Here is a 12,545-nt window from a genome sequence, read left to right as displayed (position 1 = left end):
AAGTATCAAGTGTAATGCACTGTCCAACACTGGGCATTCTCAGGGCTCTGTACAAGTCTATGAGAGCAGGGAAGTCTCCCGGAAGGAGCTAGCCCAAAACCCAAATGTTGACTAACAGTTTCAGGCATGTTGAAATACTTTTGGTTTCAATGGTTTTGAAAGTAGTGACGTAGATAGTCAGGATTTCATCTTAAAAGAAGATCTAGAGGGCTATTGGAGAACTCAACTTGCTAAAACTTAAAGCTCATTTCCAAGCAACTTTGATTTGAAATGTTAAGAGAAAAAACCCAACCAACCAACAACCCAAACCTGCCCGCCCCCCCTCCAAAAAAAAAAAAAAAAAGAGAGGGAAATCAAATATGATGTAAAGTAAGGAGGGACATCTAAAAATATCAGCCAGCTTTTTATTTGTGAAACTTTATCTCTTGTCCTTGCTTTGCTCTGCCTTGACATTTAGTATAATTATTTTTCCAGCAGGTGGAATTGTCCTTATTCAAATAAACTGAATTTAATGCTGTAGTCTGCCTCAGCCAAAACTCAGGCTGTGTTGGTTCACACTAACAGGCAGAGAGCTCCTTTTGTGCCAGCACAGAAGACTGCTGGAGAAAACCATTTTCAGATCTACAAAGAAAAAATGAAGTGCTGTACCTCCTTCATGTTATCATATATTATGGCTTCAGCTGGAAGAGCTTTCTAACACAGATCTTACTGTGGTGGTGGTTTTGCTGCACAAAATTGTGTAACAGCAGTAATGTGGTATCTCTATCTTTCAGGTTTCGTTTCTTGGATATTAAGTTGCAAATCTGAAGAGATGGCATTTCTTGCACTGCACGTGTTGATTGGGATATTTATTTACTTTAGCGGTGTAAAAGGATCTTCCCAGCCTCAAGCAAGGGTGTTTTTAACATTCAATGGTAAGAAAGAAGACAAACATTCTTAAGCAAATGTTATGATTGAACATTTTCTTCTTCCCCTTGAATTCAATAACTGAGTAGAAATTGGCTTTTTGATCTGCATCCGCAATTATTATTTTTGGTTTGTGTTGTTGAGGTACCTGTCAGCCTAAATTTGATTTTTAACTGAAGTTCATTGCTACTATAGCTATAGATACATAATTAATAATACCTTCTCTTTATTTTGAAAGTTATTATGACTTACTAACAACTGAAGGTTTTATTTCTTATCCTTAACTTCGTTTTCAAATGGTGATCGCACGTGAGGCACATGGCATGTAGTGGAATGATTTGAGTTGCTTTCATTCGGTGCCCAACAGAGACACTTCATACTCTGAAAATCAGGCTGCCTGAAGGTTTACCAAGGTGGTCAGCAAAATACAGAGTCCTTTGACAAAATATCATTCCTTGTGCACTTTGTACCATGTGTCAGATGTACAGAGCGTGTAGCGATCACTCATACTGCATACTGTAAACAAGCAAACAAAATTAATATTTTCAAAAGAAAGGCGCATTTACTTCTGAAGTGATGAGCAGTACCTTATTACTGCAATTACCTCGGTATTACTTTAATAGTAAGGTAGATTATTCTTCCAGTATTAATCCCTGTCTTAAATGCTGATTTTATCTGCTACTTCAGAATATGTGTGTTCTTTGGGCTTACCAGTTCTGTTAAATTGGAACAGAAATTGTCTGTCACTAAGTAATCTGCAGTTGCCTTCGAGGCATGAGGACTTGCTACTCCCTGCCCCGACACTGTCTGCTTTAGGATGGTTTGTATGGTTCATGAGAGCAGGGATGTCCTGCAACTGCCATGTCCTGCCATGGGAATATTCTGTGTGCTCTGAATAGTCTTTTAAGAATCACTTTAAAAATAATCATAGCCAGTAAGCATCGCAAACTACTGTTCGCTGCAGTGATCATAACTATGTGCTCTCGAGTCTGAGATACACCTGGAAGAAGACCTGCCGAGTTAGATCTTCCACAAATACCAAAGAGCAGACTGAACAATTACAAGAATCTGTATATTGTAAAGTATAGGACCCTAAACTTACAAGCACAATACTTACTAGGTCTAAATTGGCATGGTTCCAGTAAAAGCAATAGTAGAAATTGCATTCCAAGAGGGAACTGCCAAATGAAGAAGGAGGTGGGAATTTCTTTTCCTTGCGTAAGTAATGTTGGCAATGTGTAGAAGGTACTGATTCAGCACAACTCAACACGGGAGCAAGTTTGGTTGTGGTTGTGTATTACACCTGCAGGTTTGTCACAGTTATGCAGAACAGGCTGATTCAGATTTCCACATTGTGTCCATGGTGGCCTTGAAAGTCATGTAGGATTCTCCTGATCTCTGGTACAAACATGAAGTAGGAAGTGTTCAGCTTTTGTGGTATTCAAGCTTGTGAATGGGAAAGAATCATAATGAGGGGTAAATGGTTTTAACCTGGACTCAAGAGATTTGTGTTTTGTTCCTTGGCTCATCTCTGGTATCCTGCAAGTCTGAAACACAGAACCACCCCCAAAAAATCCCAAACCTAGGGATTTAGAAAAAATAATGGGTGAGTGAATTGAAACCTTAGTTTCTCTGTCCCTCTCTGGAAGGAGGTTGTCTGAAAGGGGGTTATGACAGCTTCATGTGACGCCCTCCTCTGGGGAGGTGTTTGAGCCCCAGGAGCTCTGCCACCCCATGCCAGTCCTGGGGACACAGCCTCGGCTCGCTGGTTCCTGACTGTAACCTTGCTGGGCTTCCTCGGTTACAGCTTGCTTCTGCATCATCATCTACAGTAGTTGCATGTCTGTGTCCTCTCCTTGATTTTTAAAGCGATGCTTTGAATGGGTAAAACTGAGAGTATCTAGCCTCAGTGAAAGTTAGGGGAAAGTAAGTGTTACCAGAGCCTTGCAATACTATCTGATTCTCCTAAAATGAACATTTTACTTTCTCTAATACTTATCTCAACATTTGACCTTTAAAAAAGAATTTTATTTTGAAGTCCTTGATTTTTAATGGATCTTTCGAAGTCGTAAAAGTCAGAAATCAATTATGTATTTTATAATATAACAAGTAATGTCTCAAATAAAGGGCTGAGCTTTTCATACGATATAAAACCAGTGATTTTATTTTTAAGCCAGATTTCCAGATGGTAAGAAACAGCTTTCATTATGTGAAAAAAGTTTGCAGGTTGTTGTGTATAACAAGGCAATACCTGTAGTATGAATGCCTGTTATATAAATCTTCATTTATTTACATGGGTACTGATATAAGAGAAAAAGGTGAAACTTTGTATCGTTCTCCTGCCAAGTGTGATAACATGCTCCTTCTGCATAAGTTGCTTCATAGCTTATTGTTTTTAAATCATGTAGAAATATCAAGTTATTGGCTGTCTCCATGCCCTGAGAAGTTGTCAGTTTTTATGGAGAATTGTCAGTCTTTTGAAGTGCATCATTTAAAAATAAAACTATAATTAGGACTCCTTATGTTTTAAATTACATTAGATAATAAAGACAAGTCATTCAAGCTTAGGATACTTACATGATATTTTTCAAGTTCTGAATTGGATTTGGCTTGGTGTCTATAATTACACGGCATAAGTTTTGGGGGTAGAATGTATACAGGAAGAGAAAATGAGTGATGCTTTTCAAAGCTAACCTGCTCCTTCAGGATCAAGTCAATTGAGCTTATTCACATCGCAGCATTTCTCATGGGAAAATCCAGCAAGTATCTTGACCTATTCTCTTGTTCATCAGGAAAGATAAAAATGCGAATCGTTTGAATCATGGGCTGCTTTTCTCTTTGCCATCTACTTCATTAAGAATCAAATGTAATTAAAAAGTAAGCCTGGGTAATACCTCAAGAGCCTGATAATAGGGATTTTGCAATTAACTTCAATGGATGAAGGACTGCAACCCTAGTTTCTATTTTTGAAATCAAAAGCCTGGCCCCTTGTCTAATTAAAATGTAGTTCATGACTTAGCTGAGATTGTTAAATGTGCGCCTGACGTGAGCGTGGAACTTACTGCTGTCTGCACCCTGAGTATCTTGAAAATTGCAGTGGTGTACAGAACCCTGAGGCCCAATTTCTATTGCTTTGCACCTTGAATAGCCATTTATGCGGATGAAAGAAAAGGTCAGGCTGGAGCTGAACTGCATGCTTTGCTCAGGTGTATGTGGTTATACAAGGCCCTAGGCCTACAGAGAATCAGGCAAAGGGGTTCTCAGTTTGCTTGGGATGACTTGTCGTAACCTAATTGTCCTGTTCGACTGTGATGGTTTGGACCATCAGTATTTGTACAACATCTGCACTTGAAGAGCCGCTGCAGGTGAAGAAAGAAAGGTGGCTCCAGCTTTTTCTGATTCTGAAATTGCAAAGATGTGAAGGCTGTGGTGCAGCAGCTGCAGTAGTGTTGGGGAATCATGGAGCACATGAGATCAAGGGAACCTGGGGTGGGGGAAGTAAAGGACTCGACACATCTCCCTACGCTATTAGTGTACCATCCCCCCTCCTCTTACCTCTTCTGGCTCCTTGTCCCAGGATAGATCTTCCTTAATCTACTTAAATCACCCATCATAATTTAAAGCACCATAGTTTATTTTCTCCCCATAGCAAAAGACTTACCTTATCTGTTTATGAACTATCAAGTATAGTGCCTGCTGTTTCTCAAGCTGCATGCATTCCTCTGTGCTACCGCACGTTCCTGAACAGATAATTGGGAGCTGTATCCTTCAATCTTTACAGGGGCAAAACCTTTCTCAAATCCAGTGGGAGTATTATCAAAATAAGAAAGGAGTTATTAGACTCCAGGGTAGTGTCAGACTTTCATTTCATTCCAACTCACGTTTACATTTCGGGTTTTATTGCAACCTTAAAACGTTGGGCCATACCATTTTAACATCAGATTCTCAATGGGTCAAAGCAGTTCCAGTACTTATTTTTAGAAATACACTGAAACAAATCTTCTTCAAACTTTGAATTTATGTGGAGATGCATAACCAAGTGATAATTTCACAATTTACTGGGAGCATTTCATGCATTCCTACCTAAAATGTCTGGTCAAGCAGATATTTCCCATGCAGATTCTCCCATTGTCTCCAGTGAAAATTCCATATGAGAAGTGGATCAAGGCTAATTTGCAGACGGTTTTGTTCCTCTTTTTGTCATAAAATTGCTAGAACACGTAAAGCACTTTTAAGAAAGTATCAGTCAGCTTCATTAATGACAATTAAAAAGCATAAAATGTCACCGGAGCAAAAGCAGCACTTATTCAACTGTCAACATATTTTAAAAGATTTAATGCAACCCCTGTGGTTACCCTCAAGGAAAAATAAAGGAACTGAGAACCATTTTCTTTGAGCTCTTGAGCAACAGCAGTACAACTTGTTTTTAAACAATCCCTCATTGTAATGTTAATGTTACCACAGTTAATAAAAAGTTCATTTATTATTTGGGGGACTTTGTGCTGATGACAGTCTAGTAGGCAACGGTTTATGCTCAAATAGTTGATTGGATCTTTGGTGGTGTCCATGGAATGAAAGCTACTTGCAAAATGAAGTAGAGGTAAAGCATTTAAAAAAAAAAGAAAAAATATATATAAAAGAAAAAGAGAGAGAAAAGAGAACCATGGTTTTATTTTTGTTTATATGCAGAACTCATACAGAAATCTCTTGAGTGTTTATATAGTTGCATAATTTTCAGAAAATTGTGGGTCAGATTTTCTCAAAAGCAACTTATTTGTGGCTTTCACAGCTTCATGAATCTTAAATAATACTAATTTATAAAGTATTGAACACCAACCATGTGAAAATTCTTCCCCTTCAGTTGTCTCACACTGGAGATCTGAAAACAACTCACTTTTGAATACTGTAAATTAAAAATAAATTTCTTTCTTATCATTAGTAATAAAGTTGGTATTTCTACATTTGGTCGAATGGACAACTTTGGTTGTTCTTAAAGACAAATACCTAATTTACAAATTAAATTATTTGGGGGTTATTTTTAGAATTTATCTTCTCTGTATATGGAATTTTTTTCTTGCTTTGTCTTCCCCCCCCACTCTGTTTTTAAAATAAACAGAGACAAAGCAATAAATCTTACTTGTATAGAAATTTAATTACTTGAATAGGCTATGAATTAAATATAAATCTCCCCCCCCAAACAGATATTAAAGGAAGCATTATGTAAAAAGTTCAGTACTCTTTCTAGAGTTCCATGGGTAGAGGCCCTGCCTAACAAGTGACATTGAATCTGCTTATTTTCAGACTCACTCTTGTTCAGTGGCAGTGTCACTGACTTGGCTTCACTGTCATTATTGTTGATATGAGTATACGGAAGAGGAGAATTTCATGTATTGTTTCTGTATTTAAAGTTAGAGTGTGCCATGTGCTGTGACTTCAGTTATGAAAACTCTTCTGCAATAAAGCTGAAGTCACAGGTGGTCCAGTTCTTTATTTATTCTGTGAAGTTACTACAAGAGGTACCCTCATAGGAAAGCACAAATAAGTACATGGTCTTCAAGGTAGTTAATTATCAGGCCCCAAATTTAGAGGAAAAGCTTATAAATTTAATCTTACTCTTGGATGCAGAACTCATGCAAATTTTACGAAGTTTGAGAAGAGTGTTTCTTGCATGGTAAAAAGTAGGTCTGTTATCTAGGAGATGACTTACTTCCTTTAATCTCTTTCTCTTTGCCAACTCAGTCAATTTGACCTGTATCTGAACCATCTCCTTTTTTTTTTTTTATTTTGGTATGGAAAAGTCAAACTTTATCTTAGAACATTTTGACAGATTCAACACATCTTAGCTTGCTCTACTTGACATAGAAGAAAGCAGCTTATCTTGGCCAATTCCACTGCTCTCATTACAATTGTCCCTTGTGTTGCCTGTTCAAGGCTAACGCTGAAGTCCCTACATAGGCAGCTATACGGCCGTTCTTATACAACACATCTTCTTTTATGTTTAAAAAAATGCAATGAGAGAAAAATGGCGTAGACATTTCTAATACCCAATCTTTTTCAGGACTGTTCAAGTACCAGTAACAAGAGCTCCTCTGTGAGCCATTTCCATACGGATGAGTTCACAGTACACTTTGATATGGGGTGCTGCACAAGCCTTTTAGTGTATCAGATGTAATTAGTGACGTGACTCACAATAATTACTCATTTTATTGAAGTGCGTTGACTGAGATCCTGCCATGAATAAATACATAGACCAAGACCTTACCCTGTCATTTGAACCATCTGTTTCCTCAACATGCGTATTTTGTTGTTTTCAGTTGTGACTTTTCAGTGTTCTCAATAATACTCCTTAATAAAAAGACTAGGCACTCCTTCTCAGGGAAGGCCTTTGTCACAGGGACACAGTTTGCTGATTCACAGTGTGCCTTCTCATCTTACATTCAGATGGCAATGGCTGCAGCAGGCACCAGGTTAAAAGAAGGCTGTGTGTTTTCCCCTGTTCATCTGATTACAGAGTTGGGGTCTCAGGGATGCAACTGAGGAGTGAAAAAAACTCCATTACCTGCGTGAATCAGTGTGATGTTGGATCTTCTGTCTTCCTGTGAAGTGTGCAAAGCAAGATAAGTGTGTGTTTCTAGTAATGAAGTGAACGGTGGTGATTAATGAAGGGTTTACACCATCTGTCCTTCCTCCCTTCCTCCCTTCCCTTCATACCTCCATCCTTATTCAATGTGAACTTGGTACCGTTGCATTTGCGTCGTACTTCAGCTGCTGCTGATACGGCTCCTTCCTGGAGACAGAATTCCTGCTTACTGGTTTACTGAAGCTGAGACTGTGGTATCACAGCCGAAGGAAGATAAGGAGTGATAGCTTTGCCTCTCCCATGAAACCACTCCAGAGCTGGTACCATCATGCCCTTTAGAGAATTTAGGTTTTCTTCTTATCCTTGTGAATATAAGGGTAAGTATCTCTCCTCGAGGAAAACTCTCTTGCTTCTTTTGTGGATAAGGTTGATGGAGGTCATGTTTCCTGTCCCTTTGTACAGCAGCTAGTATTTGGGTTATTCCCAACTGCTCCTCTTATCCAGCAAATCAGTTATGCAAAAGTGAGTGCTACAAAGGCTCTTCAGCTACCACAACTAATACCCCACATTATACCTAGATTATTTTCAGAAACACAGTATAAATATTTTTAACTAATGATCTTAAAATAATTATTTTATATTCCAAGGCAGTGATACAAACAGGAGACAACATTTTGAAGAAATGTCCTGCTACCATCTTACATCCTATCTACAACAAACTGTAGCCCATGGTATTTTATTTCATTACCTGAAAAAACCCTTTTTTTTGAAGCCCCCCATCAAACCATCTTGATAGAAAAGTCTCTGGAACAGCGTTTCACCAGTGAGTTGAATCAGGGAGTGCCAAGAAATGCAGGATCAGCTAGGAACTCTGTGTGCTGTTAGGAAAGTGAATTTCAGACCTGGTGTGTGAATGCCCTCAAATTAACCCGAACTTAGAGTTTGGTCTATGAGCACCTTTCAGGGCCAAGCTCTTAATTCTTAATTTGGCCACCATCTCAGGAGTATGATACGACATTTTTAATGACATCAGTAATACTGGGGAAGAAGGAATGGTTTTGGTTTTGTTTTTCTTATTTTTATTTGGGGGCTGTAAGTAAATACTTCATCTAAAACACACCCTATTTGCATGAGAAGTTGTCACTTCTAGTACAAATTTCAAATGCAAATATGATTTCATGCAACGCAACATTTAGAAATAGTTTGGAATGAATACCCAGACTTTTGAACTGTTCTGCTTAATCTTACTCTCTGCTCTGGGATAAATTATTGCCTCACCAAAATTATCTCCTAGAATGTGGATGAGGAGATATCACAATCACCCTGGATTGCCAAGTTGCTTCATATAAAAAAAATGTTTCTTGGCAGTTAATTTTATTAAAAAAAAAAAAACAAACCCAAAATCAAGCTAAAGCCAAATTCTTCAATTAAAGGCATCACTTTCAGCCATTAAGAGGGTCAGACTGGATTTCTGAAATGAAGAAAAAGGACATTGTTTTAGAGTTACACAGTAAATTCACTTTGGACTATCTATTGTTTCAACTATTGTCTCCTCTTAGTATTTCCTTTGCAATTTCATAGTTCCTGTATTGCTTTGAAAATGCAGCTGAAAAAACCTAGGTCTTGTAAATCCTTCCCCGAGAGTAATAGGCTTTCTCAGTCACCTGTTTTTCTGATCATTTGTTGTGGTTTCTTAGATTTTTCTCTTTTGCTTAATACCATTTCCCTTTACCGTTCTTAATGAAAAATACATTTGCTTTTAAAAGCTTCAAGTTATGCAGAATAAATCAGTTTCTGTCAGCTCAGAATCAATTAAATTGGGGAAATATTTGGCTTCTTTTAACATCTGTATAAATCAGGCTATATCTCTCAGTCTCCCAGCTTAAAGGAGCTGCAGAGTTAGATTTACAGGGATAAGGGAAATATGTGAGGCAAGTGTCTGACTGCTCATTCAGTTCAATGGCTGGAAGTGACGAGGTTCGTTTTCTTTCCTTCTCATGTAACAGACCAAGAATGCAAAGTTTGGAACAGCAGAAAGAGGGGATAAATATCAAGGTATATATGCACACAAAAATTAGTAGTGTAACAGGAAACAAAGAGGGAAAGATGGTAGGATAGATGTGGTCATAATCCTGCAGTAATTTATTTTAATGCAAAAAGGCATGTGTGTTCAAAACACTGTATCATGCATACATCAGTACGTACGCCTGTGTTTTCTGATTTTTGATCCCAAACATTTTACTAGGTGTGAACATAAAACTGGTACAGAAGCTCCCTGAAAACAACTGCTGATCTCAGAAGACAACTGGAGTGGAATTTCCTTATCCTCTGCTGAGCCACAGCCAGCCAGGGAGTGAAGCGCAGTGTTTTTCTTGGGGCAAGCACTGCCACACACTTCTTTGGCCCTTCTGGTGCATTTCAATGGCACAGGATAGTTCGTAACACATTGAGTTTCTACAGCCCTTAGAAATTCCTCCTTGTCTGAAATAACCAGCCTGCATGCCTGTCGTTGCAGTTTTCTGAGACAGTCTCTGTGTTAATATGTTGAGTGCTCTTACAAGGCATGGTATCAAATTAGTACACAAAAATGTGAGCACTTGCATCTTCAGAATGGCACTTTCTGTTTTTTTAATATCAACCAATTAAGATGTTATTTTCAAGGACAGGCTTGGCATTTTTTCAAAAATTTACTTTTTAAGACCTGAAAAGGATTTAGTTGGCATGGAGAGCTGATCCCAGGCTTAGACTTTTCGATGGCTTCAACGTGAACACAGCTGGAATTTTTTAAGCTGATTCGGCTAAAAACACACTTCCTGCCACTGTTGAAAATAATTCACTATCATTTTTTTTTCCCAAAGCAGACAAACCTACAGCAAAGACAAAAGAGTTTAAAGCACTCATGAGGTGTTTTATTGTGGTTTGCTTTAGGGAAATAAAGCTGTGCATACATGGCTATAAAATATGAAAATGAAGATGCCTGTACAGCCATTACCTCTGATTTAATAACTTATCATCTTTATAGCTTTAGATAAGCCCCTTTAAATTGAGAATTGTGTCAGCCATTGGTTTCTTCAGTAGAAACTTTGTTTTTCTTATGGATACTTGTAAGACTTTTTTAAACACAATTTTCAGAACAGAGTAGGAGAAGAATCAAATGCCCATGATTTTTATTTCATTGGATGTTTCTTCAAGTTCCTTCTGTACTGTTTCATGAAATCAGGTGAATGTGTTCTTAAGCTCACACAGGCAGCTGAAAGTCTGTTCATAAACTGTCAAAACTGCATAAAATTGCAAAAATCATTTGGAACTTTCAGATGTGGTCAGGTATACCACTGTCAGCACTAACACTGTTCAGAAAGTGAAACAAGAAGACTTACAAGCTTGGCAGGCATGGTTTGGCCCACCAGCCAGATCCAACAAACAACAGGTTTTATCTGGTCCCCTCTTTTCCATCGAGACATGGGAGCAACTTTGCTTGGACAGTATGTGCTTCCTTAGGCAATGAAATCTTCCTCCAGCTCCAGCAACCCGAGAATGAGCAGTGAGTTCATGAAGCATTAGCATGGTGCTTACAGAGGAGAAAGAACATGAGTCTTGATGCATTTGTGTGTTTATACGTGACTGGGTTAGTTAAAGCTGCTGCTGTGTCCACTTCAATAAAAGCAGGCACTGGGGGAGAGGGGCAAGCACAGGAATTCAGCATGTCCCCGGCAGCTGGGGAGAGCAGACCACCCTGATGCAGGAGCTCTGAAGAGGGTTTTATAGAGTAAGGTTGTGCCAGCTGAATCAATACTGGGGCAGGTTTCATACCTACTGTGGTAATTTACATAGATGTGTCTGGGGGGTGGTGATCTAATAGAATTAATGTGGGGGGTTTTTTAAACACAACCTTTCTTGAGTTGGATTTGTTTGCAGATACAGGAATTGCCACAGATGACTTAATTTCCATTTGCTATTTCAAAAAAAGATGCATTTCATTCCAGATTCTCAGGGTGCCATTGCCAAAGAACTTTCCCTCATAAGAGCCTTCCAGATACATCCAGCGCTGCAGTATAGTGATGAGAACGCTCTCCCTTATTATTACTATATTTGTTCTTCTGACTGTGTCTTTATTGGTATTGGCATTTTGATACCGGTATTGCTATAAGTGTTGGAGTCAGGCATTGAATTCTGGTTATGAGGCAGCCTGTCATTCTCCTTGTATACTCAGTTCCTCTCTTACCTTGTCCTTAAAGAGGTGAAAGAAGTCTGCATGGGCTTGTCCAACAGGCAAGCAGCTGAGTTATTTCTTTTCACTCTGTGTGGTGACTGTGAAGGACCTTTGCTTTAAGGTTATTCTCTTTCTACACATGAGGGGACAATGGCATTGGGAGGGGTTATTGGATTGCTTAGGGCTGTTGAAGTCTTCCCTAGCCAGATGGAGAAAACTCCTTTTCAGATCAGGTTGGATGTGAGAGAAAACATCGAACATCTAAGATCAGCTAAACTTGAGATTGTGTGTAACATCAATAAACCACAGCACTCTGAATAAACAAGGTGGCCACTAACTGTTTACTGTTCCCTCTGCTTATTTTTCCTGCTCTGTGTCTGTGATAGCCCCAACCTGTTTGCTGAGCAGCTGCAAATGAGTTTTGTTCAAAGTGGGTCTAATTCTTGGTTGATAAGTCCTATGTGGAAATGTGTAAAAGAGAAGTAGCAGACTGTGGGACTTTTTCTCCTCTAAAAGGCCCTTTCAAGAAAGCAACTATTTCTCTGTGGAGATGAGGGGGTGGCACAACAGTCGCCAAGAAGTGAAAGCGTCTTGTGGAGATTACTTACAGGCACAAGAAGTTGGGATGTATTTACTCCACCCCAGATCACGTTGTATGAGAACATTCAGCCATAATATCTGCTCTAGAGAGAATTTCCAGCTCCTTTGAATCTGACTTCAGATCTGATACCAGATCTTCTCATGGTGATGAAAGTATATGTGTGTAAAGGGCTCAGTTAGAAGGCAAAATAGGAATTAAGTGTGGTTCTGACCTACTGTGCCATTTATATGTTAAAGTTTTCTGCAATC

General features: G+C 38.8%; 1 protein-coding gene across 1 annotated transcript in view; it reads left to right on the top strand.

The window, feature by feature from the left end:
* SEMA3C (semaphorin 3C) overlaps nucleotides 1-12,545 on the top strand; it is a 122,014-nt gene that overhangs the window by 2,433 nt on the left and 107,036 nt on the right. Inside the window, exon 2 of the mRNA XM_009645656.2 lies at nucleotides 774-914. Coding sequence (XP_009643951.1) covers nucleotides 812-914 — 103 coding nt within the window. The 5' untranslated portion in view covers nucleotides 774-811. The remainder of the gene's footprint in view (nucleotides 1-773; nucleotides 915-12,545) is intronic.

Source organism: Egretta garzetta, unplaced genomic scaffold (assembly GCF_000687185.1).
Source record: "Egretta garzetta isolate BGI_Z169 unplaced genomic scaffold, ASM68718v1 scaffold148, whole genome shotgun sequence".
In the NCBI taxonomy this organism is placed as follows: Eukaryota; Metazoa; Chordata; class Aves; order Pelecaniformes; family Ardeidae; genus Egretta; species Egretta garzetta.
The sequence above is the reverse complement of the archived record's forward strand: the minus strand, read 5'-3'. Positions and strand labels throughout refer to the sequence as shown.